This window comes from Fulvia fulva, chromosome 10 (assembly GCF_020509005.1).
Source record: "Fulvia fulva chromosome 10, complete sequence".
In the NCBI taxonomy this organism is placed as follows: domain Eukaryota; kingdom Fungi; phylum Ascomycota; class Dothideomycetes; order Mycosphaerellales; family Mycosphaerellaceae; genus Fulvia; species Fulvia fulva.
In genome coordinates, this window is record NC_063021.1 from 468,613 (window position 1) to 495,802 (window position 27,190).

Here is a 27,190-nt window from a genome sequence, read left to right on the forward strand (position 1 = left end):
GTCAAAGTGGCTAGCCGCGCCGCGGATCGCTTCGAACCTTGACTCAATCGATGGACTTCACCTGGGCTTCCTACCAAGAAGGGCAATTCTGCTGACATCCTTGCCTGCTTGGAGCTTAGGGCCACAGCACTATGAAAGCTTCCATTCGGCGAGATCCTTTCGAATTGAGACACAGCCAGACACCGCAATCGCCAATTGGTCGACGGCGCACTCGGGCACATCCTCTGTCAGCAACCAGACCGGGTAGCAAGCGAAGCAAGCTTTCCTCGCCATGCACTGTGTTCCCGATCGCCACAGGGCGATAGCACAGCACCGCGGTAGGCTGGAGCGACGACCGTCTTGTCTGCCACATCGAAAGAACAGCCTCGTATCCAGGACCCATCCAGCATAGCTCGTTTGCATACCACGATCCGAAAATGGCGTCAAAGTGGCGACGATCTTCACTTTCTATATGAGCCTGCCGGCGCCAGCCAAAGCAACAGTCCTCTTCCACTCTCCCAAACAAATCAACGTCGCCGTTGACTGGCTGTCTCTCAACGTTTCCTGCAAGGATTCGATCCTACATTATTAGCTGTGTTGGTCCACATTCGCTTTGACCACATCTTGATTCTTGCATAACACCCGTCGTGCAGCCTCTCCACCCATCTTCCGCGGCACCCCTACCTTCGTTTTTGCTGTTGAGCATTCCCAGTGGACAAGATGCTGTCGAAGATCACGTTGTTGGCACTGCTCGGCACGGCGTATGCTGTGCCAGGTGAGCAACCTGAGGGTTATGGCAACGGATACGGTGATGAGGGACAGCCACATGCTTACCATGAGCCACCGAGCTATGGACCTCCATCATATAAGCCGGCCCCATCGCACAAGCCAGCTCCATCATACAAGCCGGAGCCATCGCGCAAGCCTGCGCCTTCATACAAACCTGAGCCATCGCACAAGCCCGCTCCTTCTTACAAGCCAAGCTACGCACCACACCCACCGGCCAGTCATCCAACGGCATCCTGGTCGTACGCACCACACCCATCGTATGCGCTTCCACCATACGTGCCAAAGCCAAAACCATCTGGAAGCTATGCGCCCCCGCCATATGTGCCAAAGCCCAGCCAACCTGGATCGTATGCCTCGCAGCCGACTACCAAGACGGTCAACAAGTCTTACAAGACTACTGTCACGTCGGAGACTGTCATCACCTTGACGAAGCCAAGCTCTCCAGCATCGATGCCACAGCAGTCGAAGCCAAGCTCTCCAGCGTCGATGCCACAGCAATCGATGCCAAAGCAGAGCACTCCTGGGTCGCCACCGATGCCCACCGCTCCAGCTGTTTGCCCGCCCGCAGCGCCTGCAGTCACCTACACCGAGACCAAGTACGAGACCAAGACCGAGACTGTCCACTACAGCCAGGTCTGCCCAGCATGCTCGACCTCGACCATCTACTACAGTGCTCAGACCCCAGTTTCGTACTGCCCAACTTACGGCTCGATGGTACCACCCCCACAGAGCTCTGCTCCAGTCCCACCAGAGCCAACACAGCCTGGAACTCCTCCAGTCGCGCCTTTGCCACCCAAGGCTCCTTCGTCTAGCGCGCCACCATCGCCACCGAAGGCCCCATCCTCGTACACGACTCCAGGCTCGCCAGGCAAGCCCACTGTCCCAGTGCAGCAGCCAAGTGTCCCAGTGCAACAGCCAAGCAAGCCGATGACACACCCTCAACCACCGGTTACTGTCTCCAAGCCAACTCCTAGTCAGCCAATGACCTACCCACACCCTGCGCCTCCGGTCAGCATGCCAACGACATACCCAAAGCCTCCTGTGCACCAACAATCGAAGCCTGCGACGTCATACCCCTCGCATCCAGCATCGTACCCGTCGCACCCAGTTCAATCATACCCATCGCATCCTCCAAAGTCATACCCTTCGCACCCTTCGCAACCCTCGCAACCACCCAAGTCATACCCAACTCACCCCAAGAGCTACGGACCTCCGCCACAGAGCTACCCTACCCAGTCCAAGAGCTACGAGCACCCACCCAAGTCATACCCAACTCACCCCAAGAGCTACGGACCACCACCACAGAGCTATCCTACCCAGTCCAAGAGCTACGAGCACCCACCCAAGTCATACCCAACTCACCCCAAGAGCTACGGACCACCACCACAGAGCTACCCTACTCATTCCAAGAGCTACGGCCCACCTCCACCTGCCTACACTCATCCAGTCTACTCGCAGCCGCCTCCAGAGTACCACACGCCAAAGCCCTACACCACCACCACAACAACAACAACCGAGAACAAGCCCTACCACCCTGCACCAAGCTACCCACCACACGCTCCAGCCTACTCAGCCCCACCCCCGACTTACGAGCAACCACCATCGTACGAGCAGCCTAAGCCGTACGCTGCTCCACCGGCTCAGTATAACTAAGCTTTTGCTGTGATTGATACCCGTAGACGGCAAAGAAAAATGTGGTAACGGCAGATGATGCTCTAAATACACGAAGATAATGACTTTCTTGACGATCTCTTGGACGATAACGTCTGTCACATGATGGGAGGAAATTGAAGGTGACGATGCATGACATGGAATCGACCTTATGAATATAGCTTAATTAGATAGATGATGCATGAATGCTAGTGTAATGCAGAGTACATCATGTTCTGGCTTCACGCTCTGTGGAGAGCAAGACCTTTGGAAATGTCAAGGAGCGCTTTTCTTTTGTTGGTGATATAGTGCGATGCATGTAGTGCAGCGTATTTCTCGTGGCACGTCTACATAGCATCCCACGAGAATAGAGCTGCGGGAGAACCTACCAAAGGCGAAACTTCGTTACGACATAATTGATGCTACGTTACAGACCACGACCAGGCTCCTCGAAGCTGCTCCGCTCCCACGAGCAGCGTGGTTTGCCGCATGCTTGGACAAGGCGCTCTGTACGCCACTGCGCCCTACTCTATACCAGCTCTATACTAGACCCCCTGGAAACATCTTTCCAGTAGCTACCCCTCGCCAATACCCCAAGCCTTGGATCAGGCTTTGTAGCCTTAGATTGCTCCTCGTGCAGCAGCAGCCCTGTAGAGACCTTCCCCGCTAGGCCGCCTTGCGCTTCTTGCGTAGCTGTCGCAGTCGCTGCTGGATCTCGATCTTGCGAAGCTCTAGCTCGAGGTCCTCTTCTTCCTCTTGGTCATCCTCGTCCTCTACCTCCATTTCGGACGGTCGCTCTCGTTTCATTGACTTAGCTTTGGGAGCCTGTGGTTGGGCGTTGTCTTCGTCATCAGACACGAGGTCTACCACATGTTTTTCGGTCTCTGGGCGTGCCTGGGTCGCGACTGCGGTGGGGATCTGGTTGTTGGTGTCTACGTCCATGGCATCTGGCTCTTTCTGGACTTCTTCCTGCTCGACGACCTGAGGTACCTCTATTTCCTCCTTCACCGGCAAGGCTTCCTCGTCGTCTTCGTCGTCTGACATCATGTACATCGCGCTATCTGAACGCGCTGACTGACTATTCCTCGAAGGTTTGCTTGTTCGTGGTAAAGATCTCTGAGACGATCTTGGAACGTGAATGCGAGTAGTCGACGGGGCCTCTTCGGGAGCAGCGACAGCGCGCTGGCGATCTGACCGCATCCACAGTGGTACGAACTCCTGCGCAGGCTCGCCGATTTCCCAGGCCGCCTTGGCGAAGCGTCTTAGTACAGCCGATGGACTCAGTATATACTGAGCGGCCTTGAGTAAGACAAGGCCACGGTTGTATGGTTCGAGGTCACTCTCGTCTGCGCCTGCTGGCGAGAATCCGGGAATCACGATCTCGGAGACCTTGTAGATCCCAGGTATCGGGGCGCAATGAGGTCTCGCCAAGCATAGCTTGTCCACGGCTCTTCGCTGATCCTGCAGGTCGACGCTCGCTTTTCCAGACTTCTGCATTCCGTCTTCAACCATCAGAATGACGATCCGAGCCAGATGTGTAGCTTGCTTTCGTCTATGCTGCTCCATCTTTCGTCTGTCTCTGCCATCTGGCCTCTCTCCTGGGTGGGTTTGCTCGATGTCGTTAACCAGTGGGCGCATGTGCGCCGCACGCTGATCTAGCCAGTAATTACGAATACTGGCCAGGGTTGCCTTTTGGTGGACACTATTGACACCTCCCTCATCGTATAGCCGGAAGTACTGCAAGAAGTGGCTCGACAGAATGAACTTGCGGAGTTCGCCGGTCGTCTGGAAGCCTAAGTATGCTGCAATGAGGATCTCGGTCCCTGTCTCGTTCATGAAGCCACTTAAATCTGCTCTATCGCCAGGCGAGATCGCACGAGTCGGCGGCCTCGACGCACGCTGTAGGCCTTGAGTCAGTCGATGGCCATGTCGAGCCAGTTTGAGTCACTCACCGAAGGCGCAGTTGATGTTGGCATTACCAGAGTGTGCGCGTGGTTAGATGTAGGTGCAGCGAGTGCTCAAGACTGTCGTCCTGGAAAGTTCTTTCCAATGCTAGTCTAACAACTAAGAGCTGGGTGGGCTCTAGGATGTTATAAGTGAATATTGTCCTGTAAGCATTAGGCAGAACAAGAGAGGCTCCCGTGATTGCCAACAGTGAGGCCCTGGAAAGTTCCTTCGAGCCGGGAGGACTATCGTTGCGCGGTTGATGGCTGACTTGGTCGTTTTGGCGTCCTAGTTTGGTAATGGAGGCTTGGTGGATGAAGTTGTAGAACAGGTTAAGAAAGAAGGTATATGTTTTTCAGCTGGCCTGTGCGTACCGCGAACAGGCATTAGGCGCGGGCGCAGCCGAGGTGCATATGCCGCAGTGATGAAAATGAGATGACGCTCGCGCAGGCGTACAGCGACCTCAGCGCCACCATGCTTCGAACTGGCCCGCGCTGTCCAACCCAACGACCGAGTACTCCGCCTGTTCGGGCAGACTTGATCACGTAGCAGTGCCGAAGCGGCGGAGTTGTCTTCCATGCGGTGAAGAGACTGGGAGCTCGCCTCGATGTGTAGTCACCGTCGGCGTGTGTTCGACGTGTCGTCCTGTATGGTAGTAAAGGATGTGCGCTCATCCATCCACTTGCAGCGTCTTCTCATTGAATCGACTCGGCCGTGACCGAAAGCTCCATCATCATGAGACCCCGAAGGAAGGCCATTCGATACCTAAATCTCAAACTGACCCATCAACTTAACATCCCTACTACTAGCACCCACACAAATCGGATACCTCCCACTCTGCAACTTCCACTCCTGAGCCACAACTTCCCAAATACTCAGATCCCTCCTCTTGAGCTGGAACGTAGCAGTCTTGCTCTCTGCAACTTCTAGCTTGACTCTCTCAAACCCCCTCAGCTGGTTCTTCGGTGCGTCTGGGATCTCAACGTATAATTGCGGTACCTCGGCGGCAGCGACGGCGCCTGTGTTCGTGATATTGACGGAGACCTCGATGATTACGTCCCAGAGAGCGGCGTGACCACCTTGCGGGATTGGAGATGAGATAGCCGGGTATTCGGACGTGGCGTTGCTGGTCTTTGTGATGACGAGGTCGGAGTAAGAGAAGTCACTGTAACTGAGACCGAAGCCGAATTCGTAGCGTGGTGTGATGTTGTATTTGTCGAAGTGGCGGTAGTCGATGTAGAGACCTTCTGTGAAGTTATCTTGTGGGAAGGGGCCAGAGCTGATGGTGGAGTTCAAGAGGTCACCGTAATCTTTCTCCTTCTTGGCGACTGTGAAGGGAAGTCGACCTGAAGGGGAGACGTCACCGTAGAGGATGTCGACGATGGAGTTGCCGGTATCTTGGCCTGGGAGGAGGCCATAGATGACAGCAGTGACGTTCGGATGATCGATCCATTCGTCCACGACTCTGATGCCGGCTGAGTGGATCACGACGATTGTGTTGGAGCAGTTCGTTGCCATATTCTTGACCAGCTGATCGCTCCAGTCGTGGGTGAGAGAAGTGCGGTCAAAAGACTCAGAGGCGTAAGCGTTGATGAAGACGAGACAGGCGTCGGCATTGGCATAGACAGTCGGGTTGACACTGGCGAAGTCCCAGCGAACCATTCCACGATCTTCAATCACTCTCCGCTGAATCGCTTCGAAGGGGCTGATGAGGTATGATGGAGTGTTTGAGCCTGATCCACCGCCTGTGACAAGAGTGCCGTTGAGAATCTCCCAGCCGAAGTTGACATCGTAGCCACCACCAAACCGTGCTGGCGTGGTCCAAGGTGAGTCTGGAGTCTTGGCATCATAACCGTAGATGTTAAGAAATCTTGGCTTTTGCAGTGGCAGAGCATTGTTCTCGTTCATGACCAGTACGGCACCGGCTGCACCGATCTCACGGATCAGTGAGGCATGATCACCACGCACGTCGATGATAGCATGCTGCTGATCATAGTTGTAGACACCCACTTCCGGGAAGTCCTGATCCTGGCCGAGATGGTACCATGCAGCCAGAATGCGAGTTACCATGTCATCGAGACGGCTCTTTGCTACAGATCCGTTGGTCACAGCTTGTGTTAGGTTGTCACCCCAGTAGCCTCCGTCAGGCATGACCAGATCGAGACCTGCGTTCGCCGAGGCCACACCAGCGTGTTGAGCAGCCCAATCCGAAGTTACAAAGCCCTGAAACCCGAGCTCAGTCTTGAGAATCCCGTTAAGCAACTTCGAATTCTGGCATCCGTAGCTGTTGTTCACTCGTTGATACGAGCACATAGCGGAAGCCGCACCGGCTTTGAGCGAGTCCATGAATGGGAAAGCATATAGCTCATGGATCGTGCGATCATCCGCATTGGAAGACATCGCCTCGCCAATGTCCTGGGGAATACCAGGATTCCGTCGCCACTCTTGCTCGTTCAACAGCCAGTGCTTCATTTGTGCTATGACACCTTGCTCTTGCAGACCGGTCGTGACCTCACCCATACCAATAGAGGAGAGGAATGGATCAGCTCCGAAACCTTCCCAATTACGTCCACCACGGGCTTTGCGGCCGAGAGGACCGGCGACGGGGAGAAGTGCAATGTTGATTCCCTTGCCGCGGTATTCCTCGCCAAGAGCAACGCCATAACGATGCATCAAGTCTCGATCGAAGGTCGCTCCGACAGTGAGCTGTGCTGGGAACGACGAGACGATTCTTGTCCGCGAATGCCATCCGGAGCATCAGCGAAGCAGAGTGCGTTGATCCCGAGGCGGTCGATGGCCGGTGTGTTGCCAACGCAGGTGCCTGTGTGCCCTCGTGTCATGTTCACTTTCTCGATCAAGGTCATCTGCTCGACCAAAGCGCGGGCTTTGTCGTATGCATCCTGCCATGCAGCATCAACGCCGCCATTGCCCTCGGCTATATTCTGTCAGATCTGTAACTTCCCAGGTCCTATTCTATACTTACGGGTTGGGTACACCGGCGGGCTCTGGCCATATAGATGCACCTCAGACGCGTTTGTGTAGCTCAATGCATTTGCGCTTGAAGCTATCGAAAGCAGAGCTCCGGCGCTCGCTGCGATTGCCTTCATCTTGCTCGATCTGTCTTGGCGGGATGACAAACTCGATATCTCTAGCAGAGGCCGGCGGACCAGCAGTACTTATACATGAACTACTCTTCGCGCCATCGCCATAGAGCTGTGCTGCAGGAACAGGCTGATTGACACCATCTCGCCTAAAGACTTCCCCCGTGGGGTTTGTACATGGTCCGGTAGGAGCCGTGTGGTGTTACTGGAGTACGAACGCCTCGACTCGAGCTCACCGACGTGAAGCCGCACAGCTCTAGAAATGTTTCGAGTAAGGTGGAGGTTCGATCGTCAGGCACAAGGATCTGGTGATGGAGGCCAAGGCTGTTAGCGTGTGGGCTCGGGCAAGCTGACCCCGGTCGATATCGTGCTTGCAGTTGCCGACAGGGAGAGAAGTCGTCTGATCGGGCCGTGAGCCGATGGATATGGATTCGAAATTCTGGTTTGTGAGGATGAGGAGAAGGAGCAACTTGTGTATCGCAAGACGGTCTTGCTTCTCGAGACCCGAGCTGCGTTTTTCAGAATTCCGGTAATGGAGATTGTCCTTGTAAAGGCCATGGCTGAACAGATCCAGATTGCGAGTAATACCTACATCGGCATTGCACGAAAAAGATGGCCATTGCTGGAGACTTTGTTGTGGTTCCACAATTCACAAGAAAATCGTGCGCCTGGCGGTGAACGCTGCTTCTTCTCACCCATCATCCTCTGATCAGCCAGGATGTGCACATCCAGATGGAGCCGAGAACTTGACCGCGCGCAGCAATACTACCATGGTCGAGCGGCCAGGCCTCTGGAGGAGACTTCCGAGCCTTCAGAGAGAATTGATATGCTTGGAGGGGCAATCGCGTTGGTCAGTCGAAGCCATGCCAAGTGGCCAGAATTGTAGACGTCTTTTGTGCATCTACCAAGTCTGCATAACTTTCTTCACAGTCATTGACGTGAGTACATCTAGTCATCACCACCCATACCGCCACCACCAGTCTTCGCTTGCTTCGCACCGACGATATCGTCGACTCTCAGCAGCAAGCAAGCGCTCTCGATGGCAGTCTTGATGCTTTGCAGCTTGATCGCCTGTGGCTCCCAAATCCCAAAGTCCTTCATATCGACAACCTTACCAGCATCGCCATCAATACCAAATGTCGAGCCTCCCTCGCTGTGCTTGGCTCGCAGTTGTGTTAGGATTCTGATGGGCGATGCACCGGCATTTTGGACGAGCGTTCGTGGGATGACCTCCATGGCATCCGCAATAGCCTTGTATGGCCATTGTTGCACGCCCTCGACACCCTTGGCGTTCTGTGATAACCGCACTGCTACTGCCATCTCTGTAGCACCACCGCCAGGTGAAAGGTAGGGGTGGAAGAAGACGTTCCTCGCAACACTCATCGCATCGAGCAGATTTCGGTCGATCTCGTTGAGGATGTCTTTTGAGGGTCCGCGAAGCAGGATGGTGCAAGCCTTGGGGTTCTTGCATTTGGTCAGGAATGTGAAGTACTCGTCGCCGATCTTCTCAATCTCGAACAGCCCGCACTGTGTACCGACATCGCGCTCTGTGAGGTCGTAGACAGAGTTGACGATGGTCGCACCAGTAGCTCGTGCAATACGGTTGTTGTCGGTCTTTCGTACTCTTCGCAGTGCTGTGACGTTGTGCTTGACAAGGAAGTGCTGAGCCAGATCTGATACACCCTTCTCGGTGATGACAATGTCTGGCTTGACTGCAAGAATCGCGTCACACATGGCCTTCACCTGCTCCTCCTCGATCTGCAAAATGCGGTTCCAGTCTTCCTCTTTGCTGATTTCGATGTTCGTTTGCGATTCACCCTTCTTGTACTCCAATGTGCAGTCGAGGAGGACAATGCGTGGGTTCTCTATCCGCCGCCTCATCTTTGGGTGTGTAATGTCCTTGTTCAGCATAACACCGTCCAATACTGTGCTGTCCTCGATCTCTCCACCGGGCACCTTCTCAACACGAGCATATCTCTTAATGTCCACCTCCTGCTTGCCGCCTCCCGCATCGTGGCTGACGGTGCGTACTGCTTGTAATGCGAGATCGCACATGAGATCTGAGTAGCGGGATGTGAACTTTGTGCCGATTGATGTGGAGATGAGGTTGCGCATGACTTCGTTGTCGTTGACGTCGACGGGTATCGAGACGTCTTGTACAATGTTGAGAGCGTCACTCAGGGCTCGCTTGAAGGCCTGGATGATGACGACCGGGTGGATGTTGCGCTCGAGTTGTGGTAATGACAGGGCAAGGATCTCTCCCGCGAGGATGATGACAGTCGTGGTTCCGTCTCCCACTTCCTCGTCCTGTGTTCGTGCCAGCTCAATCATGCTCTTGGCTGCGGGATGTGCGACTTCGATCTCTCGGAGGATTGCGTGGCCGTCGTTGGTGAGCACGATGCCGCCCATGGGATCCAAGAGCATCTTCAGCATAGCCTTTGGTCCCAAACATGATCGGATGATGTCGGCGACTGTCTTTGCTGCTGTGATATTGGATAGTTGTGCTTGTCTGCCCGTCTTGCGATCACCTGTCGCTGTGTCTGTTATACATATTAGTAGCTGTATGCATCGAGTGTTTCGACATGCCTACTCATCACCACCACTGGGGCCTGCATCTTTGCGGTATTGCGGCGCTCACTGCGCTTTTGATGGGGGATATAACTTCAATACGCCTGGATCGATGTATCTGACGTCTGCTGTTGATCGTGCCTGCTCGTAGAAGTGTGTATGTTGCGTTCGCTGCTTCCTGTTTGGTGTCGTGCCTACCCACCTTGCTATTTTTCCAGAAGCTCGCGTTTCTCGCTTAGCAGGCGCGACCAGAGCACAGCTTTCTGACACGGCCAAAGGTCGTCAACACTATCCGACCTCTCGACCGGATGATCGCCCGGATGATACGATAACGATGGCGAGGACCTAGTGACATATTGTCCCATACAAGCCACCACACGACCACGCTGTCCTTTGGAACCGCTTCACACATAACCTCCTACCATGCGGTGACCTTCAACAACGACCATATCCTCACATCTACACAAATCACCATGAAAGACCCGTTCCCCATCGCACCTCCGACGGCTCTCATTGAGCTGGTGAAGCCTATTGCCGATCCCTTGGGTCTGCCCTCTCTGGCATTGCACGCTCACGAGGTGCTCTTTGCGTTCGGGCTGTACATATTCATCGATACTGTCGTCTCGCCGATCTTATCCAGCAGACTATGCCCGGGCACCTACAACAAGCTTAACAAGCGGACTCGACTCAACTGGGATGTGCATGTCGTCTCATTCTTCCAGTCGGTATTGATCAGCGCGCTGTCACTGTACGTTATCTTCTACGACGAGGAGCGAGCAGCCCTTCGACCACGAGGAAGATGGGAGGAACGAATCTGGGAATACACGGGCGTCTCCGGCCTCTGCCAGTCCTTCGCATTGGGCTACTTCATGTGGGACTTCTACAAATGCGCCTGGCACGTTGAGATCTTTGGCTGGGGAATGTTGGCACACGCGATTTCAGCTTTCAGTGTCTTCGCCCTTGGGTACAGACCTTTCATCCACTTCTATGCGCCCATCTTCCTGCTGTACGAACTCAGTAGCCCGTTCTTGAACATCCACTGGTTCTGTGATAAGCTCGAACTCACCGGATCGATCTACCAGGCTATCAACGGAGTCTTCCTGACGGGAACCTTCTTCGCTTGCAGACTGGTCTGGGGTAACATCAGCTCTTTCTGGGTCTTCTACGATATCTTCCACGCGATCCAAAAAGGCAGCACGAGCATCACGAACACCGACACCGGAGCACCAAAGCACTACTCCGCTGACGATCTGCTCACTATCTATGGAGATGAGCAAGGACAAAGGCTAGCATTTTCAGGAGGCTACAAAGTCCCAATCTGGCTCGGCTTGGTCTACCTCGCCAGCAACCTGACGCTGAACTCCCTCAACATCTTCTGGTTCGGCAAGATGATCGAGACGATTCGCAAGAGGTTCGACCCACCACTCGGCACGAAAAGCAAAGGAGAAGAATACTCTGGTTATGAGCCAAAGGAGAAGGTCAAGAAGGAGAAAGCCTACAACACAAGCGCTGCGCAAAGACTCGACCCGAACGCGAGCCAGCCCGTCACTTCGAGCGGCAAGGGTAGTGTCAAGGCTGCAAGACAAAGAGCTGAGGCAGCGATGGATGGGGCGATTGCGAGCAGTGAGGACATCAACACGCAGAGGGTCACACTGGCGGACGGCAGCAAAGGCGTGCAGGTAGAAGGGCAAAGGACGCTGCGGACAAGGAGGAAAGCGTAAGGAAGTGGCTAGCCTGGGAATTGTTGGTATCTTGGCAGCGTGTTAGCGAATTGCGGGTGGATAGTGTGCGCCTGAACGACATAGACCACGGTATGAGCACGCGCTTTTCATGGTAGCCCAATTCCACTTGGTGCACCTACGACTTCGCACTACTATGGCCTTCACAGGCCGGACAGAAGGATCATTTGGGAGTGTCTGTGTGCTCCTGCCGATCCGAACTTTCTCATACTTCACAGTGGACCATCAGAAGCAGTTGCCAGACTCTAATGCCGCCCGGGCCATTGCAACGAGTGGTCTCTGCAACCCAAATCTGCTAGGTAAGACGGCTTTAGATCCAATAAGAATGCGGCAGTACGCGAGCGCCTCGTTCAGATGCCACGATCTACGCATCGCTCTAGCACGCTGGCTGGTTCAAGCAACGAGGTCTGGGGCGAAGACGACGATGCGCTCGGCGGCAACGAACTTTGTCCGCTGCCCTTGCACCTTCCACACTGTTTGTGCCGCGCTGGATGTCCGTTCGACCACTTTCTCAGCGACTGTATGATCAGCTCGACGATGCAGGATCTACACCGGACCATAACCACCTGCTGCTTGCGTAGACTCTCTGTCCGCATCGCCAAGTCTGCCCCTTGCCGGTGTGGCTCTCAAGATGACGCCAGTTGCCAGTCCAACGACCAAGCCTCTGTACGACGTACGATCGATTGGTGAGCAGACGAACTGCTGTGGCCGAGGTGGTGGCGCACGCAGGGTGCTACTGCTTGTGGCGCGAACTTCGCCTTGTCTGCAGCTGCTGGCGCTAGATTTCAGCCCTTCCTAACTTACGGCCAGCTTTAGCTCGCCGCTCACTGCAGGACAAGATCATCGCCATCTGTTGCCTCTCTGGAGTGTCAACATGTCCGGATCTGCTCAGCACACGGCTTTCAGCCACGGCCCTGATAATGTATCGTACAAGTACAAGCCACTCCACGAAGAGGACATCAGGATCGTCAAGTTCGACACAGAGGCCTCGCGAGATGACCTGCGTCTATTGTCCGAGCACAGGCCAAGGGGCATGGAAATCCCGTACTATGCCTTGTCCTACTGCTGGGGCGATGCGAGAGTTCAGAAGCGAATTACTCTCGATGACCAATCATTCATGGTGACCTCAAGCCTGCTCGAGGCTTTGACTGCGCTTTCAGCTTGGCTGGGACCAAAGCATGCGTATTGGATTGACGCAATCTGCATCAATCAGCATGACATCAACGAGAGAAACTCCCAGGTCCAGCAGATGTGGCGCATATTCAGCGGCGCTGTTCGCGTCGTCTCATGGCTTGGACCGGATGACCACGACACGAAGGCTTTGTTCGATGCCTGGACAAAGGCTGGAAACGAGACGACTGAAGTTGACGAAGCAATTGTCGAAAGAGGAATCGGTGCTATCCTTTCTCGGCCGTACTTCACCAGGACCTGGGTCATCCCCGAGATCATGCAGGCCCGTAAGATTGTCCTCGCTTGCGGCTCTTCGTACTTCCCTCAACGAGCTATGCAAGCATGGCTAAGCATGACCTCCAGCGCTCTACGGAACAGACACGAACTCTTACTATGCTCCCATCTTCGCCGTTTCTCCGATTTGCCTAAGATTGCGTTATCATCGCCGTTCCAACTCAACGTGGTCATTACAGCCTACGAATCCAGCTCCTGCTCCGATCCTCGAGACAGAGTCTTTGCCATGTTGAGCGACCCTGGAACCGTTGCGCTCAGACCAGCGCTTTGGCTGAAAGCGGACTACTCCTTGACTGTCGAAGAGCTGTGGCTGGAGGTGATGAGGCAGCACACGGCACTAAATCTACATCACGCTTGGGACCAACTCGCCAACGATGTCTCGGGTTTTGGAAGCTGTCTAGCAGATGCTTTGGGTGTTCGAGTAAGATCCGAACCATTTGGCAGATGGCTCGCACAGCAGATAGGTATCGCATGGCAGCCTGATGACTGCAGCAGCCATGTTGCAGTGCTCAAAGCTGGAGGTGTCATCATGATCGGCCGAGCCCTGCATCCCATCATCTGAACACTGCTTGCTGGTGGTTCCACCGAGCCATAGAACGATTCTCAAAGAATCGGAACGAGGGCAGGTGACAAAGCTGATGGCCGCCGAGCGCTTCGACTGATTATTGAAGCAAAGGCCTCTACTTGAACACGCTGGCGTGTAGCTGGTTAGTGAGGTCGTACATATACGGTCGAGCTTAAACCGCGTCGTCATATGTCTGATTCACGACTACGCACCCTTTGGACAGCATTTCGGAAGCACAGTCGACACCTAGGCCGGCAACATACTTTGTCACCAGCCCTTGGAAGGGTCTCCAGCGGCACGCACATACCAGACCCACGCAAGCCCGACTATTTGAAACGCATAGCAGGACATGCGGCCCTAAACCAATGGAGTGTAGCCACCAGTCGCGGTGGAGCTCACATACCATGCTTCGCTTCCGAGACGCGCTTGCCACGCCATGACTTCCGCAACGACCAGTGCTCCAGCATCCACTCGTGACGAACGGTGTATAAGAAATGGTTCACAATGAGGTCGCGGTGCCAATAGTCAAGATAGTAGATTCTATCAGCCGATCATGGCCATCTGAGCAGGCACATGGCCAAGCCTTGACCCCTACCCCCAACTTTGCCTGCAATGCCTATGGACCGGGCGCTCATGATCTCGCTTGGTGAAGCCGAAGCGTCACCCTCATTTGGTGTCAAGAGTCAGCTGAGCTATAACCAGAAAGTTGCCGAGCTTGATTCATCTGCGTTTCGCAGGACTTTCGACTGATGCAGCCCAGTGGGGGCTAAAAATGGCCGCGAGAGGCTTCGCATGGAGACTTGCTGCGCCTGTGCAACACACCACATTCGACTGCGCCGAGCTTCGGATGGCTCGTATAACGATCTGCTTCGCTGATCGGAATGGACACCAACTTTTACACAAGAACAAAGGCAGCATGAACGACATATTCTACTCATCGGACTCACCGGATTGAGGCTCAACGTTGCGCTTTAGCCCAGCTCTGAAGATAGATCGGAAAGCATAAACCGGCACCACGGACACCGTCTCGTTCAGGTCGCCAAAGCTCCTGAGCTCACGGACACGCCATGTTGGGGTTCCACTATCTCGCTCCAACACTGACGGTCGGATGTTTGCTTTTCGGCATTCTTTGCGCCGTTGGGCATCACTACTTCTACCTTAGCCTTGATGGCAGGCCCGCGCCAACATTGTTCGACAACATGAAGATCGCCGGGATGGAGGTCTCCCATCAGCAGTTCAATACGGCGATCGGCACGACCTTTGCATTTCTCGTCCGGTCCCTTCTAGGCTTTGCAATTTCGTTGTCTTACTTCCAGCTGGTTATGCGGGCTATGATGGGATCGGGCGACACGCGAACTAAAGTCGGACATCTTGATGTCCTCTTCTCTGCGCTAGAAAACATCTTTACCCTTGGACATCCTGCTTTGTGGCGGCAACGTCCGCTACTCTTCGTTGTAGCCGCTGTAGCTTGGTGTGTACACTTCCAGATATTTTCACGACTTTGTGACTGACCGCACAGGTTCCTTCCCCTGGCTTCGATCATTACGCCAGCAACACTGTCAGTCGGTACCGCATTTCCGCCTTCGCAACTCCTCGATGTGCCTCACATCGGGCTCGCCAGTCTGAACATGTTGTCGGACATGTTCCGCGTGGCCAACTCGACCCTGGAAAATCAGCTCTTCTATTACAATGGCCCAAGCAGTGCTGTCAGGCGGATCGTATTTGCCACTGCTGCTCAGGGCGCAATCTTACCCGTCCAAGCACCCGCTGCAAACTCTTCTTGGAGCTTCACGTTTGCCGCGCCAGTCTTGCAATGCCGTGATCTTACGTCGACAACAAAGCGAGCCATTGGAGCGAGCATGCTGGAATACATGCTCCCTCCAGATCAAATGGGCTGTGCTCATACGCCAGGCTTTATGGCATGGCATCCTTACAATCTCAGCGCGGAGTCAAGTGTTCAGGACATACTCCCTTTCAAGCGACAGAACGGCAATGGCACTATCTTCTTCGATGATAGACCCTACAATGATCAACGCTATTTAAGTGGCAGTGAGCAGTCTGGTCTCTTCATCGCTGCCACTGGATGGTCGCTGATCGACCGGCTATGCCCAGATGATGGGTCTCAAGGTTCAGTGGAAGGCATCCTCGATCACTTCAATTCCTCAACAATGCTGAAGTGCGAAGTGCACAATGCAACGTACCATACGGAGTTCTCATTCGTTGATGGCACGCAGCAGGTAACCGTGCACACATCCCATATAAGCGAAGCAGCAGTTATCGGTCAGCCAGGTGTTCAGATACTTTCAGAGTCGCAAGAGAGCGCGCCCGGTGCAGCATGCGAACCACCAACACAGAACGGTACTATGCTAGCAGCACCACCCTGCTTCTTCGACGCCTCTCTTCTGAGAACGCTCTCCTACCAGGCCATGATGGACTCTCTATCGGAGTTACTATCAGGTCTGGTCTGTCGCCGGAACGAGTGGGACCTTGTTTTTGCGTCTAATTCGTCCGTCGCCAACACAGTGCTCACAAGCACCCCGGAGCTGGACTTTCTCGAGGACTATCGTACTGTAAGCCATCCTGATTCGCTTTTCGACCTCGCGCAGACTTGGTCTGAGCGGCCCTTCGCTGGCATAGTCCATCAAATGTCACAACATAGGAGACGATCACTGAAGGATGCGATGGAAAGGCTGTTTATCAACATTACCATCAGTCTGATGAGTTCTCCGGAGTTGCAGTGAGTACAAGTATATCAGGTGACCCGGGTATACATAAATACTGACAGAACTAAGGTACAACACTTCCTCTGCATTCTATCCGCCGCCGACACAGGTAAAGTTCGAAATGAGGAACGACATTTATGCATACTCTCCACAAAAGCTTGCATTGGCATATGGCGTCGCCATAGGTGCTTCTGCCATGATTGTGGGCTTGGGGCTAGCCTCAGTCATTGTCCGCAAAGCCTCGTTCAGCAACAACTTTTCGACAATCTTCCGGCTGTCTCGGGGAGCTAGTACCGACACCGATTTCGATGACGACGATCTTGATGGTAGGGTTCCATTGCCGGAGCGGATTAGACAAGCGAAGGTCTCGTTTCGAGATGTGGGCCAGACGAAACCACGGTCCGGAAATTGTGAGGCACTCCGTGAACGTAGCGCAGAGGTCATCAATGTGCCGCTGCATGTGATTGTGTCGGAGCAGACGCTGTGTCCGGATAATGTGACTGATGGGGGGAGGAGTAGCCAATCGTGACGATCTGTGTGGCTTTGGCAGGGGTGAGAGTACCGTGGCTTCGTGGAATATATGATGAAAGTGTTAGAGCAAAGGGGGAATTTGAGATCTGAATGAAAATATACGATGATGTATGAGCAATGAAAGATGCAGACTGAACAGTGCGCTTCAATAACGCAAAGCAAATGTTCGTCCCTCAACCTGATGGAGGCCTCTATATTTCATAAGAGCACGACTTCGTTTTGGTAATCGTGAAGCACGTCTCGCGCTGGTCGTGATGCCGGTCGCCCACGAGCTCCGAGCTCAGAGTCTCCAAGGGCTAGTGACAAAGTACGTTGCCGGCTTGGGTCTCGACTTTACTTCTTCTTGGAATGCTGTTCAATGGGCGCATAGCCGCCAAAGACACATACGGCGACGCGCTGCAAGCTCGACTACATCGGTACGGCCTTGCTGCTTAGCTGCACGCCAGCGTGTTCAAGCAAGGGCCTTAGCTTCAATGATAGCAACCAACTTTGTCACCTGCCCTCGCTCGAGCGCGCAGTTTACGTCGCGTCACATGAAGCCAGCGACGTTGCACTGGGAAATGCCTCACACAGCATGTAATGACAGAACTCAGTGAGTTGAAGTCAGGCGCAGTCTTAATCTGAATCTCAGGAATCGTTCTTTCGGCCGTTATGTGATATGTACAACCATGCTCGCAATCTCGCTATACCAATACCAATGCCAATGCTATATGATTCTCGTACTGTACAGTCCATTCTCTCGGCGATCTCGTCATCTGTGATCGAATCGCTTACTGGTACTGCCAAGCCGAAGCAGTCTCATCACCAACCTGCACAACTCTCCAGGTAAAACCCAAGCAGCCCTCGCCAGCGTTGCTACCCCCAACTCTCGCAACAGACCAGATCCCGTACCCAGAGTTGAACTCATCCACCGGGCAAGCAAACCAATCCTGGCCCTCAAACTGGAACTTCGCGTCGTATGCGATCGCGAATCCCTCCGTAAGTGCTGGACCGGATGTCATCGCAGAGTGCGCCGGTGTAAACTTCAACTGCCCGGCAAGCTGACCCGTCGCCTCGTCTCCCACAGTGACATAAACCTGCTGACCGCCTGGCACCATCGTGGAGAGCGAGAGGGTTCCCTGGCCGTTGAGGTAGGAGAAGATGGTCTGGTTGGTGTTGGCGGATGTGCAGGCGCCTGTGGAGCCGGCGACGGAGTCTTCGGGGCAGTAGGTTGTGGTGTTCTTGCCGATGTACAAGGCGCCGCTGTTGGCGTTGATGGAGCCGAAGTGGATGGGGGAGGCGGAGCGGAGGGCCAGGCCGCCGAAGCGGAGGGGCTCTGTTGTGCCGGCTTGGGGAACTGGGGAGGCGGCTGCGAGGGCGGCGAGGGATGCTGCGGCGATGAAGGACTTCATTTTGATGGTTGGGAGTGGTGGTTGTTGGTATTGAAGTTTGGTTGTTGGTGTTTGAGGTGTTGAGATGATGTGTTTGTATTGTGTTGTTGTGATAATGAGAAGGATTCCCATGGCACCTACCTCGTCCTTATATCTCCATCCCAACTGCACTTGGACATCCACCTTCGATACCACTCTACGAAGATCTTCAATATTGATATCCATAGCTTCTGTGAATAGCAACCGCTATGACGTCGAGTAAAGTAGCACAAGGGCTTTCTCGGAACATTCGACCGAACGATACGAGACTTGTCACAATACTCTGCGCGCTGTGCTGTATAGACGACCTCGTATTGACCTTGGCATGATGCGGGAACAGTGGCGTCGGGTCAAGCGTTGTGTAGCCGGCAGCCGTCGGCATGGCTTGGCGCAGCATAACTGCATACTGGTCGGGCCATGTCCTCCGAACGGCGATCTTGCCGTGTAGAACTCTGGCTAAAGGCACTTGTATAGAGTGGAAGTAGATCCCACCTCGTGATGCAAGGTTAGAGTAACACTTTAGGGTGCTGCGCCGACCTCTAGATGAACTTCGCACAGATCTGCAGGGTCCCTAAAATTAGGGCGCTTTGGTGGAGTAGAGTGTGGATCGACGACGATGTCATTGTGTAGTTTTGAAAGATCTTCGGGAAAGCGGCGACGGTGTGGTTCAGAGTGCGTTTACTAGATAGCACCGTGGCGAAGCGATGCGTTGATGTACAGCGTGACACTTCAAGAATAGATCTGTTAGCAGCATTCTTGCTGGAGCTCGGGATGTTCTTGAGAAAGAATTGCAAGTGGTCCACAAGCCGACTGTACCGTGATCGTGAACGTGACTTCACAGCTTCGTGATGACTTCGTATGATCAACTCTGGACGTGGATGGCAGATCGATCGCGGACTTGGATCGTTCAATACCGGCACTCGTACGGACTTGAAGAGCTCCATGCTTCAATCAAAACGATGAGCCCGCCCTTCTGCCATACGAGACGCTTATTTCGACCTGAATCGCTCCATTATCAGCCTTCCTCGGTCTTCTCACCGTCATCTTCTGCTGGCGGTGCCGGAGAAGCGGCCTTTGGCGGTCCAGCTCCTGCTTTGGGTGGTGGAGGTGGTAACCCATCACCTGACGGCTTGGGTGTAGAATTTCCCTCCAGCTCACGACTCTTCTGCTCTCCTTCAGCAAAGTAGTCATCCAATGCCGCAGCGGGTGCATGATGAGCCCGTGCCTTCTTCGTCTTCCCTCCCTTTGGTGGACCTCCAGATGGCGGAGGCGGTGTAGCCCCTTGTCCAGCAATCGGCATATTCGCAGGCACCAAGAAATCCGCCGGCGGCGGTGGCGCGCCATAAGTCTCCCCAGCAGTAGGCGCCTGGTACACTGGCATATCCTGGCCTTGTCCCCCACCAGCTTCGAACAACGTCTCCCCAGGCGCCTGCGCCGGCTCCGTCAAAGGCGCAGGAATCCGATGCAGCGCCCCATAGCCCAACGTGCACCCCAACGCTCCATCTCCACCCCAATTCTTCGCCGGCGTGATCGTCACCATCCTCGTCACATCATACTCCTGATTATACACAAACAACCTCAACGGCCGATTCAAGAACGCCTCCACAATCTCCCCAATCCCCGCGTCACCTCTCAAAGGGCCCTCCGGACTGCCAATGACATAGTCGCTGTACGGCAGAAGTCCAGCAACATCGGCAGGTGAGTTCGGCATGACGTCCAAGATATGCCATACATCGTCCACAACATTTAGCGGACTCCATTGCAGTGCAAGACCCAGACTACCTCCGTCTGTAGGGACGTTGACATAAATCTCACGAATCTGACTTCCTTTCGCGCCGTACACACCGAGGGAGACGACATTACCAGCACAATTCTTGATCTCTGTCATGAACAACTGCGGATCCGGATTGTCGATATTATGGCCATTGATACCGATGATGAAGTCGAACCAGGGCTCTACAGTGATGTCCGGGTTCGTGTTGCGCAGGACCTGGAAGCCATAATGGTTCTGTGAGGTGGGCTTGTTGCCGCCGCTTTGGGCTGCTGCGTTCGGGTCAGAGTCGAGACGCGAGATGAAGCGGTTGACGGCGCCGAAGAAGTTGGCCATTGTTGCGGTGGATGTGGTTTTGGGTATCGGTGTTGTTCTGATGTGATGCGAAGGAAGGAGATGAGAGTCGTTGTTCTCATTGGCGCGTTGCGATTGGTTGAAAAGGCCGCGTCTGAGCTTTGATGCCTGAGGCTGTAGGTTAGAACTAGCGCTTAGGTTTGTGCCGGGTAAAGTCATGGGACGACGGCAACACACTCACTCTTGGGACTGAAAACAACAGAAACACCTGAATGCAGTCTTTACCGATTACATACAATGTGTGCTTAGTCTTCAGGGCTTACGATACACTGAACGATCCACACTTTGGAGTTTGTAATTTTGGAAGCATTCCTCCATCAACTTCCCCTGTGTGCACACCATTTTTGCTGACACACTTCGACGGCGAGCTAAACCGTCCAACTCAAGACCCTAAGGCCACGAGACGCCTTTGACTTGACCCTCGTGCTGCGGTCAGCACTTTACAACGCCGAGATGTGTCAATACTCCCTTGAACCGTAGAGATCTCCGTTAAGTTGAGACCCCAACGCTTGCTTTGCGTTACTGAAGCGCACTATTGACCTTGCATCTTTCACTACTCATGAGCCGTACAAGTCAAGGACCCAGCAGTGACAATACCATTGCCAAAAGTACGAGAGAGTTTATATGCAAGCCTCCAAGCAGCAACAAGTCGCTCGCTCAGCCGCAACAAGAATGGTTCCAAACAAGAAATCGGCGGGTACTATACCCACAGCCCTTCACACCCAAAGTAACGCCAATGCCTCCGAAGAGCCCATCCACCCAAGTCATCATGATCATACTTCAACATCAACCCTACCCTATCCATACCCAACAGCACTCTCAAGCACCAGGTTCATACCTCCAGCCACCATCCCTCACAACCCTCTCCCTCATCTCCATATCCCTCCTCTTCTCCGCACTCGTCACGGCATCGCCAGTCTCATGCCACATAGCACTGCTGCCGCGATCACGGAAACGCTTGAGACGTTCCTGGTTCTTGCTGTTCTTGAAGACTTCGTCCATTTTCAGCTCGCCGATAGGTCCAAACACCGTCTCGGGATCGACGAGTTGTTGTTGTGTGAGGAGGTCCCGAAGAGCAGGACTTGCCACCCATGACGGAGCACGGAAGCCGCCGCCGGCCTCTTCCTCGTCGCTCTCGTCCTCGGAGTCGGTGGCGATGTCTGGAAGCTCGATGTTGTCGCCTTGTGGGTAGTGTGGTGTTGACTTGGCAGACTTCGGTGCCTGCGCGGGTCGTGATGGCGTCTTGAACTTGCTTGGGTGAGCATTCTCGTACCCTGGGTGCATCTGCGAACTAGATGCGTGGTGTGCTGCAGGTGGATTCTGGTTCTCGCCAAATGGTATGCGGGCATTTGACATCTGTGCAAGCTGGCTGGGATGTGTGGGCTTGTGTTGATTGTGGTGCTGGGACGTGACGGCGGCCTTGTAGATATTGCTGTGGTGAGCTGCAGGGGGTGGGGCATGGCTGTAGCCTGAGAACTTGGGTAGTGTCTCCTGTGAGATGTTAGTAACTGTATTCGCCGCCCGATGGATGCAACATACCTTGCGCAAAGTTGATGGCCGCTTAGGTGGAGCCATGACTGATCGCCGCTCGCCCTTTTCTTCTTGCTCCTCGTTGGTCCTTCGTCGTTTGGCATCAGCTTGCTGGTATGATGGAGGACCACGAATCATGCCCGGTCGATGCGCTGTAGCAGCGGGATTGTCATCCTCATCGGTGGGCAGCATTCTCTTCGCAGGCTTAGCAGGGTTCGGCTGAGGAACAGTGTTTTTCGTGAGTTGTCTCAACGTGCCAGGAAGGTCACCTCGTGGGTGCGCTTGTGCTTGTTGAGCACGCTCTCGTCGGATGGCCTCAGCCAGCTCGTGAGCTTCCCTCGCCTTGCGAGCATCTTCCTGTTGTCGAAGCTGCTCTTGCTCACGGCGTTGCTGAGCAATGTGCTCCTGCTCACGTCGCCGTTGCTCCTGGTGTTCGTGCTCCCGTCTCTGAAGGTCTTGTCGATCTTGCTCACGCTTGCGCACTTCCGCAGCCTGCTTTTCAGCGGCTCTGCGTTGGGCTGCGAGCTTGATCTCGTGCACACGCTGTTGCTCAGCAGCTTTTCGCTCTTCTTCGGCACGCTTCTCCTCTTCCGCCTTCGCAGCACGTTTACGCTCAAGTTCTCGCTTCTTCTCGAGCTTCTCGGCAGCTGCCCTCTCATCCGCTTCCTTCTTGCGCTGAGCAGCCTCGAGTGCTCGTACACGAGAGTTCGTTGGCTGGGCAGATCCAGGTCGGTGGCCTTGAGCAGAAGACGTCCGTGGTGGCATCTTCGATGCTGTTGGTGGTGCAGAACTCTCATACTGCGACTTGCCAAGAGCAGAAGAGCCGAGCCTCTGCGATTGGGAAGCAACCTTGATCGACATTGGTGCCGGCTTTGTGGGCTCTCGTGTTGGCCTGGCGAGTCTCCCGGGTGCCCTCAGCTTGCCAGACGGAAGCATACTACCCTTCGGTGGTGGCGGAGGTGGCATCTCGTTCTCAGAAGCAGTCTCGGTTCCAGCGGTCCCTGGTCGCCCGGGTTGTGAAGCAGCCTGCTTTTCAGCTTGCTTTCTCTCTTTCTCCAAACGAGCAGCTTCAGCCTTCTCGGCTTTCTCAGCTTTCGCCAGCTCTTCTGCCTGCTGCTTAGCAGCCTTCTGAGCCTCTTTGTGACGCTCCTTCTCGAGCTGATCTGCGGCCTTTTGCTGTGCCTTGAGCTCCTTCTCCTTGCGCTTGTCGCTCTCGGTACTGCTCCTCGTCTTTCTGCTGGGACTGAACGAGATGATCGAGTTGTTCCTAGCTGGGCTCGCCCTGACATCATTTTGCGAAAACAGAGCACCTGGCATATTGAAGATTTTGTGGTCGCCGGAGTCCCGCTTTGGTGATCGATGTGGTGCTGGCGAGTTGTTGTGTGCCTCCAACTTGGCAGCAGCACTGGCGCTAGCAGATGAAGCAAAGATACTCTTAGCAGACTTCAATGCAGACCAGAGCCTGTTCTTCGAGGCACTCAATGGACCATCTCGCTGGCTCTTGCCCATGGGCGAGCCAGCAGGTGTCGTAGAGTCCAGCGCTTCTGCCAGGTTTGGATGTGAGACTGATGTCGCTTTCTGGTGTCGCGATTCAGCAGTGGCATTCGCCTTCTCTGGTGACATTATGGTCATAGTTGAGAGCGACTTTTGGTGCATCGTTGGTCGTGCCGGAGACACAGCATCTACCGTCACTTGCTGAATTGTGGCCTCTGATGCTTTCGACTTCAACACCTGCGCTGGCTTAGTAGGTGCTATCCAGTCATCGTCCTCGTCCTCGACAGGTGCAGCAGTCAACTGATCTGCCAGTGCCTGTTGGTCGAACACGTCTGTCGCTTGCGAACCCGCAGGCTCAGCACCTGGCAGCTGAGGATAAAACGGCTGGGAAGTAGTCTGTGTGATGTTGTGGATGCTCTTCGATGGCCTGGGCTCCTTCGTCTTGCCCAGCATGTTCAGTCGCTCGTGCAGCAATTGTGTAGATGTCTTGCTATGCGCTCGTGCCTCCGTCGCCTTCTCTTGCATGGTCTCATCCTCATCGTCATCGACGTCCGCCGGCTTGCTGACCGACTTGCTGAAAAAGCTGCTCCGCGCACGATCGAGCGGTCCCATGCTGCGCTTTGCACCGAGTGGCTCTCGCGCAGGAAGTGCAGAGAATGTGAAACTGCTCTTTCGCTGAAGGAGCTTCTGTGGGCTGGAATGGTCAGACTCGGGCGAGCCGTTCTCCATGTCAGTATCCACATCGTGTTCTGGCTCAGCCTCCGATACCTTGACCTCCTCTTCACGCTGCAGCACCTGTTCCTGGACGGGCGCGACATTCTCGTCCTGAACTTCTTCTTCGATCTCCGCTGGCTGGTCATCTCCATCCGCATCGGCCATAATTTCGTCTGTGACAGCGGGCGCATCGTTCTCTGTCTCCTTGGCGGACACGAAAGAGTCGTCACTAGCGCCAGTCTCGTCCTCCTTTCCGTCTTTCACTACACGTTGTGCAGGTGGCTGGTCGTCTCGCAGCGGGACCTTCACAGTCTCTCCGGCTTGTGATGATGTCGCAATGCTTTCCAGCTGGGTTTGCGCGTCGAGCTCCATTTCATCATCCGTCATCATGCCATGGTAGCCAGAGTCGATATACGCTTTGGCAGCACGATTGGGACTCGTTGCCCGGCTGACGGGCTTGTTGAGGGGTATGCGATTCTCGACATCCTCGGCGATCTGGAACTGCGCGACTTTGTCGTAGAACGCTGTCTTAGTCGCATATGCAGGCGCGGGTTGTGCATTGGGTGCGAAGATGTCGGTTAGTGGTTGCCGGGGTGGCAGAGCGTTGACCTTACGCGCAGTTCGTGGTGTCTTTCCGCGTAGCTTGCCGGGCGTCTTGAACATGTCGGCGAAGTTACTACGATATATCAGTATGTGTCATCGTCCACTTCCCCTCACTTGCGGCGACATACGTTTGTGATGGGGTAAATATGTCGTGCATATGCTCGTTCAGCCATTCCAGCTCGTTCCTGACACTGAAGCTGAACTCGTCCACCTCTTGTCCGACAAACTCGTCGGCCTGTTCTCTCTCGTTCTCGATCCATCCTGACGACCCGACGGGCGGCGCCTTAGTCCGTGTCGCCATGGTCGAAGGGTGTGGTGTGTTGATTATGCGCGTTGTTTACTCCAATTCAATGCTGCCAAGATGGCGTCCAAGAGTTGCAATGCAGTAGGTGAGGGCTAGCTATGCATCGTCCAAGAAGTCGCCAGTGTTGTCGTCGAGTAGTCGTCGTGTCGCAGTTGTCGTCGGTGGGTGATTCTCACTTGTTGGGCGCGTTGATCTGACGCAAGTGCCATCAGTTCAATGTTGTTTTGGAGACCTCAGACGGCCAAACACGGAACAGCCCGCTCGCGAGATCCCGACGTCCAACACCGTACACTAATCTCAGCCTATCAGAACCCCTAACGCAAGCTCGCTTCGTTACCTAATAGAAACAAGTCTAGGCTACTAAAGCGTAGGTGGTCTAAGGGCGTAAGTCGCGAAAAGCGCTATCGCTACGTAGACGCGTGCCTATTTTATACTATAATAGCTTATAGTTAATATCTAATTACTCTAACTTATACGCAACGATAGCGGTATTAAGATATATTTTCTAAGTTATAAGTATATAGTTCTATATACATAAGTCCCCTCTATAACCTTCTATAAACCGCTTATTAATAGCTATACTATAGTAAAAGCCTTAGGGATCTTACTACGATATATTTCTATATCCTATTTTAGTATATAGACTATAGCGACTACTCCTCTACGACTACGTACCCGTTTACGACTAATAATATACTGTTCTACGCGTACAGGTCGGCGCTATTGCTCTATAAAGAGATATTTATGTAATACTATATAGGCTTAGGTAAGGATAGCGCCTTTAAGAGCTTATAATCAAACGATAGTAGTATACATTAGGTAAATTCCGCGCGATATCTAGGAATATAATAGAACTAGTAGGAAGAGGAGGCCTAGAAGATAGTATACGGCTATTGTCGTAGCGTTATACGCGTATAGCTACTATATAAGAAGCCGTAGAAGAGAATCGTAAAGAATCGGATAATAAGGGTAATACTACGTTAAATTTAGACTTATTAGACGTACTAGATAACCTATAGGATCCTTCCGATATATAGTAAGGCCGATATAAGGTATTATAGGTATTACTTAGTAGTTTAGAGTATAAGGTCTATCGATAGTCCTAGCTATAGATATTTAAGTCGGCGACGTAGTCGCTATACTAATATACTCTCGTATCTAATAATAGGTCGTATCGCTTATATATAGATTTAGTAATACGTATAGCGTAGTTTCGAAGGCGTATAATACCGCTAGTATAGTATACCGAGGATTATAGGCCGTAGTATTTAGCCTCTAGCCCTAGCGTATCGTTCTTATCTAATAGGAGCGTAATACTATTCGACTCGTCTAGTAGTAGTACTTTATATACTAATATACTATAACGTACTTTACTACCGAGCGGGCTATACTACCGAGCGGGCTACTTTTACTAAGAACTATACCACTTCTATAGATATAGCTATATAACTACTATTATAGCGTATATTATCTTTAAACGAGGCCAAACTGACCTTCGCTATCTAGGCTACGAAACGCGACGCGACAATCACAAATCGACTTACTATAAAGGTATACGACGCGTCTCGAACTATACTAGGGTATCGATTGAATAGACGACCTCCTCGGGGTAACTACGAGCCTAATTCGAAGAAGCTTATAGAGCTAGAAGAGAGGGTGATACTTAAGTATATACTCGAGCTAGATCTTAGAGGTTTCCCGCTATTAAAGGCTAGTATACGAGTAATAGCCAATTTATTACTATAAGAGAAGGGTCTTAAACCCGCTAGTCTTAATTAGATAGACAGGTTTATTAGGCGGTATCGTAAGCTAAAGGTTTGTATAACACGTAGATATAATCGTTAGCGAGCCCTAATAGAAGATCTAGACGTTATCGAGAAGTAGTTCTTACTTATACGTAATATAAAGGAGAAGTATAGTATCCTTAACTAGGACACCTATAACTTCGACGAGATAGG

General features: G+C 53.4%; 10 protein-coding genes across 10 annotated transcripts; 4 read left to right on the top strand and 6 right to left on the bottom strand.

Annotated features, from left to right (window-relative positions):
• Positions 1 to 699: 699 nt before the first annotated feature.
• CLAFUR5_11783 (uncharacterized protein) lies at positions 700 to 2,421 on the top strand (the record flags this gene model as incomplete). The annotated part of the gene is made up of 1 exon (XM_047910931.1): positions 700 to 2,421. One exon carries the CDS (start codon positions 700 to 702, stop codon positions 2,419 to 2,421), a length of 1,722 nt encoding a protein of 573 aa, XP_047767516.1.
• Positions 2,422 to 3,084: 663 nt separating this feature from the next.
• On the bottom strand, positions 3,085 to 4,394 carry CLAFUR5_11784 (uncharacterized protein; the record flags this gene model as incomplete). Its single annotated transcript, XM_047910932.1, has 3 exons — positions 3,085 to 3,920; positions 4,089 to 4,317; positions 4,371 to 4,394. The coding sequence occupies 3 exons, from the start codon at positions 4,392 to 4,394 to the stop codon at positions 3,085 to 3,087; spliced, it is 1,089 nt and encodes a 362-aa protein (XP_047767521.1).
• A 733-nt stretch (positions 4,395 to 5,127) lies between these two features.
• On the bottom strand, positions 5,128 to 7,469 carry CLAFUR5_11785 (putative beta-glucosidase M; the record flags this gene model as incomplete). Its single annotated transcript, XM_047910933.1, has 3 exons — positions 5,128 to 7,055; positions 7,085 to 7,297; positions 7,346 to 7,469. The coding sequence occupies 3 exons, from the start codon at positions 7,467 to 7,469 to the stop codon at positions 5,128 to 5,130; spliced, it is 2,265 nt and encodes a 754-aa protein (XP_047767520.1).
• Positions 7,470 to 8,411: 942 nt separating this feature from the next.
• On the bottom strand, positions 8,412 to 10,078 carry CLAFUR5_11786 (T-complex protein 1 subunit gamma; the record flags this gene model as incomplete). Its single annotated transcript, XM_047910934.1, has 2 exons — positions 8,412 to 10,003; positions 10,054 to 10,078. 2 exons carry the CDS (start codon positions 10,076 to 10,078, stop codon positions 8,412 to 8,414), a joined length of 1,617 nt encoding a protein of 538 aa, XP_047767196.1.
• A 426-nt stretch (positions 10,079 to 10,504) lies between these two features.
• On the top strand, positions 10,505 to 11,752 carry CLAFUR5_11787 (uncharacterized protein; the record flags this gene model as incomplete). Its single annotated transcript, XM_047910935.1, has 1 exon — positions 10,505 to 11,752. One exon carries the CDS (start codon positions 10,505 to 10,507, stop codon positions 11,750 to 11,752), a length of 1,248 nt encoding a protein of 415 aa, XP_047767195.1.
• An 892-nt stretch (positions 11,753 to 12,644) lies between these two features.
• On the top strand, positions 12,645 to 13,796 carry CLAFUR5_11788 (Heterokaryon incompatibility protein 6, OR allele; the record flags this gene model as incomplete). The annotated part of the gene is made up of 1 exon (XM_047910936.1): positions 12,645 to 13,796. The coding sequence occupies one exon, from the start codon at positions 12,645 to 12,647 to the stop codon at positions 13,794 to 13,796; it is 1,152 nt and encodes a 383-aa protein (XP_047767417.1).
• A 1,070-nt stretch (positions 13,797 to 14,866) lies between these two features.
• On the top strand, positions 14,867 to 17,051 carry CLAFUR5_11789 (uncharacterized protein; the record flags this gene model as incomplete). Its single annotated transcript, XM_047910937.1, has 3 exons — positions 14,867 to 15,270; positions 15,319 to 16,536; positions 16,592 to 17,051. 3 exons carry the CDS (start codon positions 14,867 to 14,869, stop codon positions 17,049 to 17,051), a joined length of 2,082 nt encoding a protein of 693 aa, XP_047767191.1.
• Positions 17,052 to 17,823: 772 nt separating this feature from the next.
• Positions 17,824 to 18,444, bottom strand: CLAFUR5_11790 (uncharacterized protein; the record flags this gene model as incomplete). The annotated part of the gene is made up of 1 exon (XM_047910938.1): positions 17,824 to 18,444. One exon carries the CDS (start codon positions 18,442 to 18,444, stop codon positions 17,824 to 17,826), a length of 621 nt encoding a protein of 206 aa, XP_047766940.1.
• A 1,033-nt stretch (positions 18,445 to 19,477) lies between these two features.
• Positions 19,478 to 20,569, bottom strand: CLAFUR5_11791 (uncharacterized protein; the record flags this gene model as incomplete). The annotated part of the gene is made up of 1 exon (XM_047910939.1): positions 19,478 to 20,569. One exon carries the CDS (start codon positions 20,567 to 20,569, stop codon positions 19,478 to 19,480), a length of 1,092 nt encoding a protein of 363 aa, XP_047767600.1.
• Positions 20,570 to 21,406: 837 nt separating this feature from the next.
• On the bottom strand, positions 21,407 to 25,229 carry CLAFUR5_11792 (uncharacterized protein; the record flags this gene model as incomplete). Its single annotated transcript, XM_047910940.1, has 3 exons — positions 21,407 to 22,078; positions 22,127 to 25,001; positions 25,057 to 25,229. The coding sequence occupies 3 exons, from the start codon at positions 25,227 to 25,229 to the stop codon at positions 21,407 to 21,409; spliced, it is 3,720 nt and encodes a 1,239-aa protein (XP_047767601.1).
• Between the last annotated feature and the right edge of the window lie 1,961 nt (positions 25,230 to 27,190).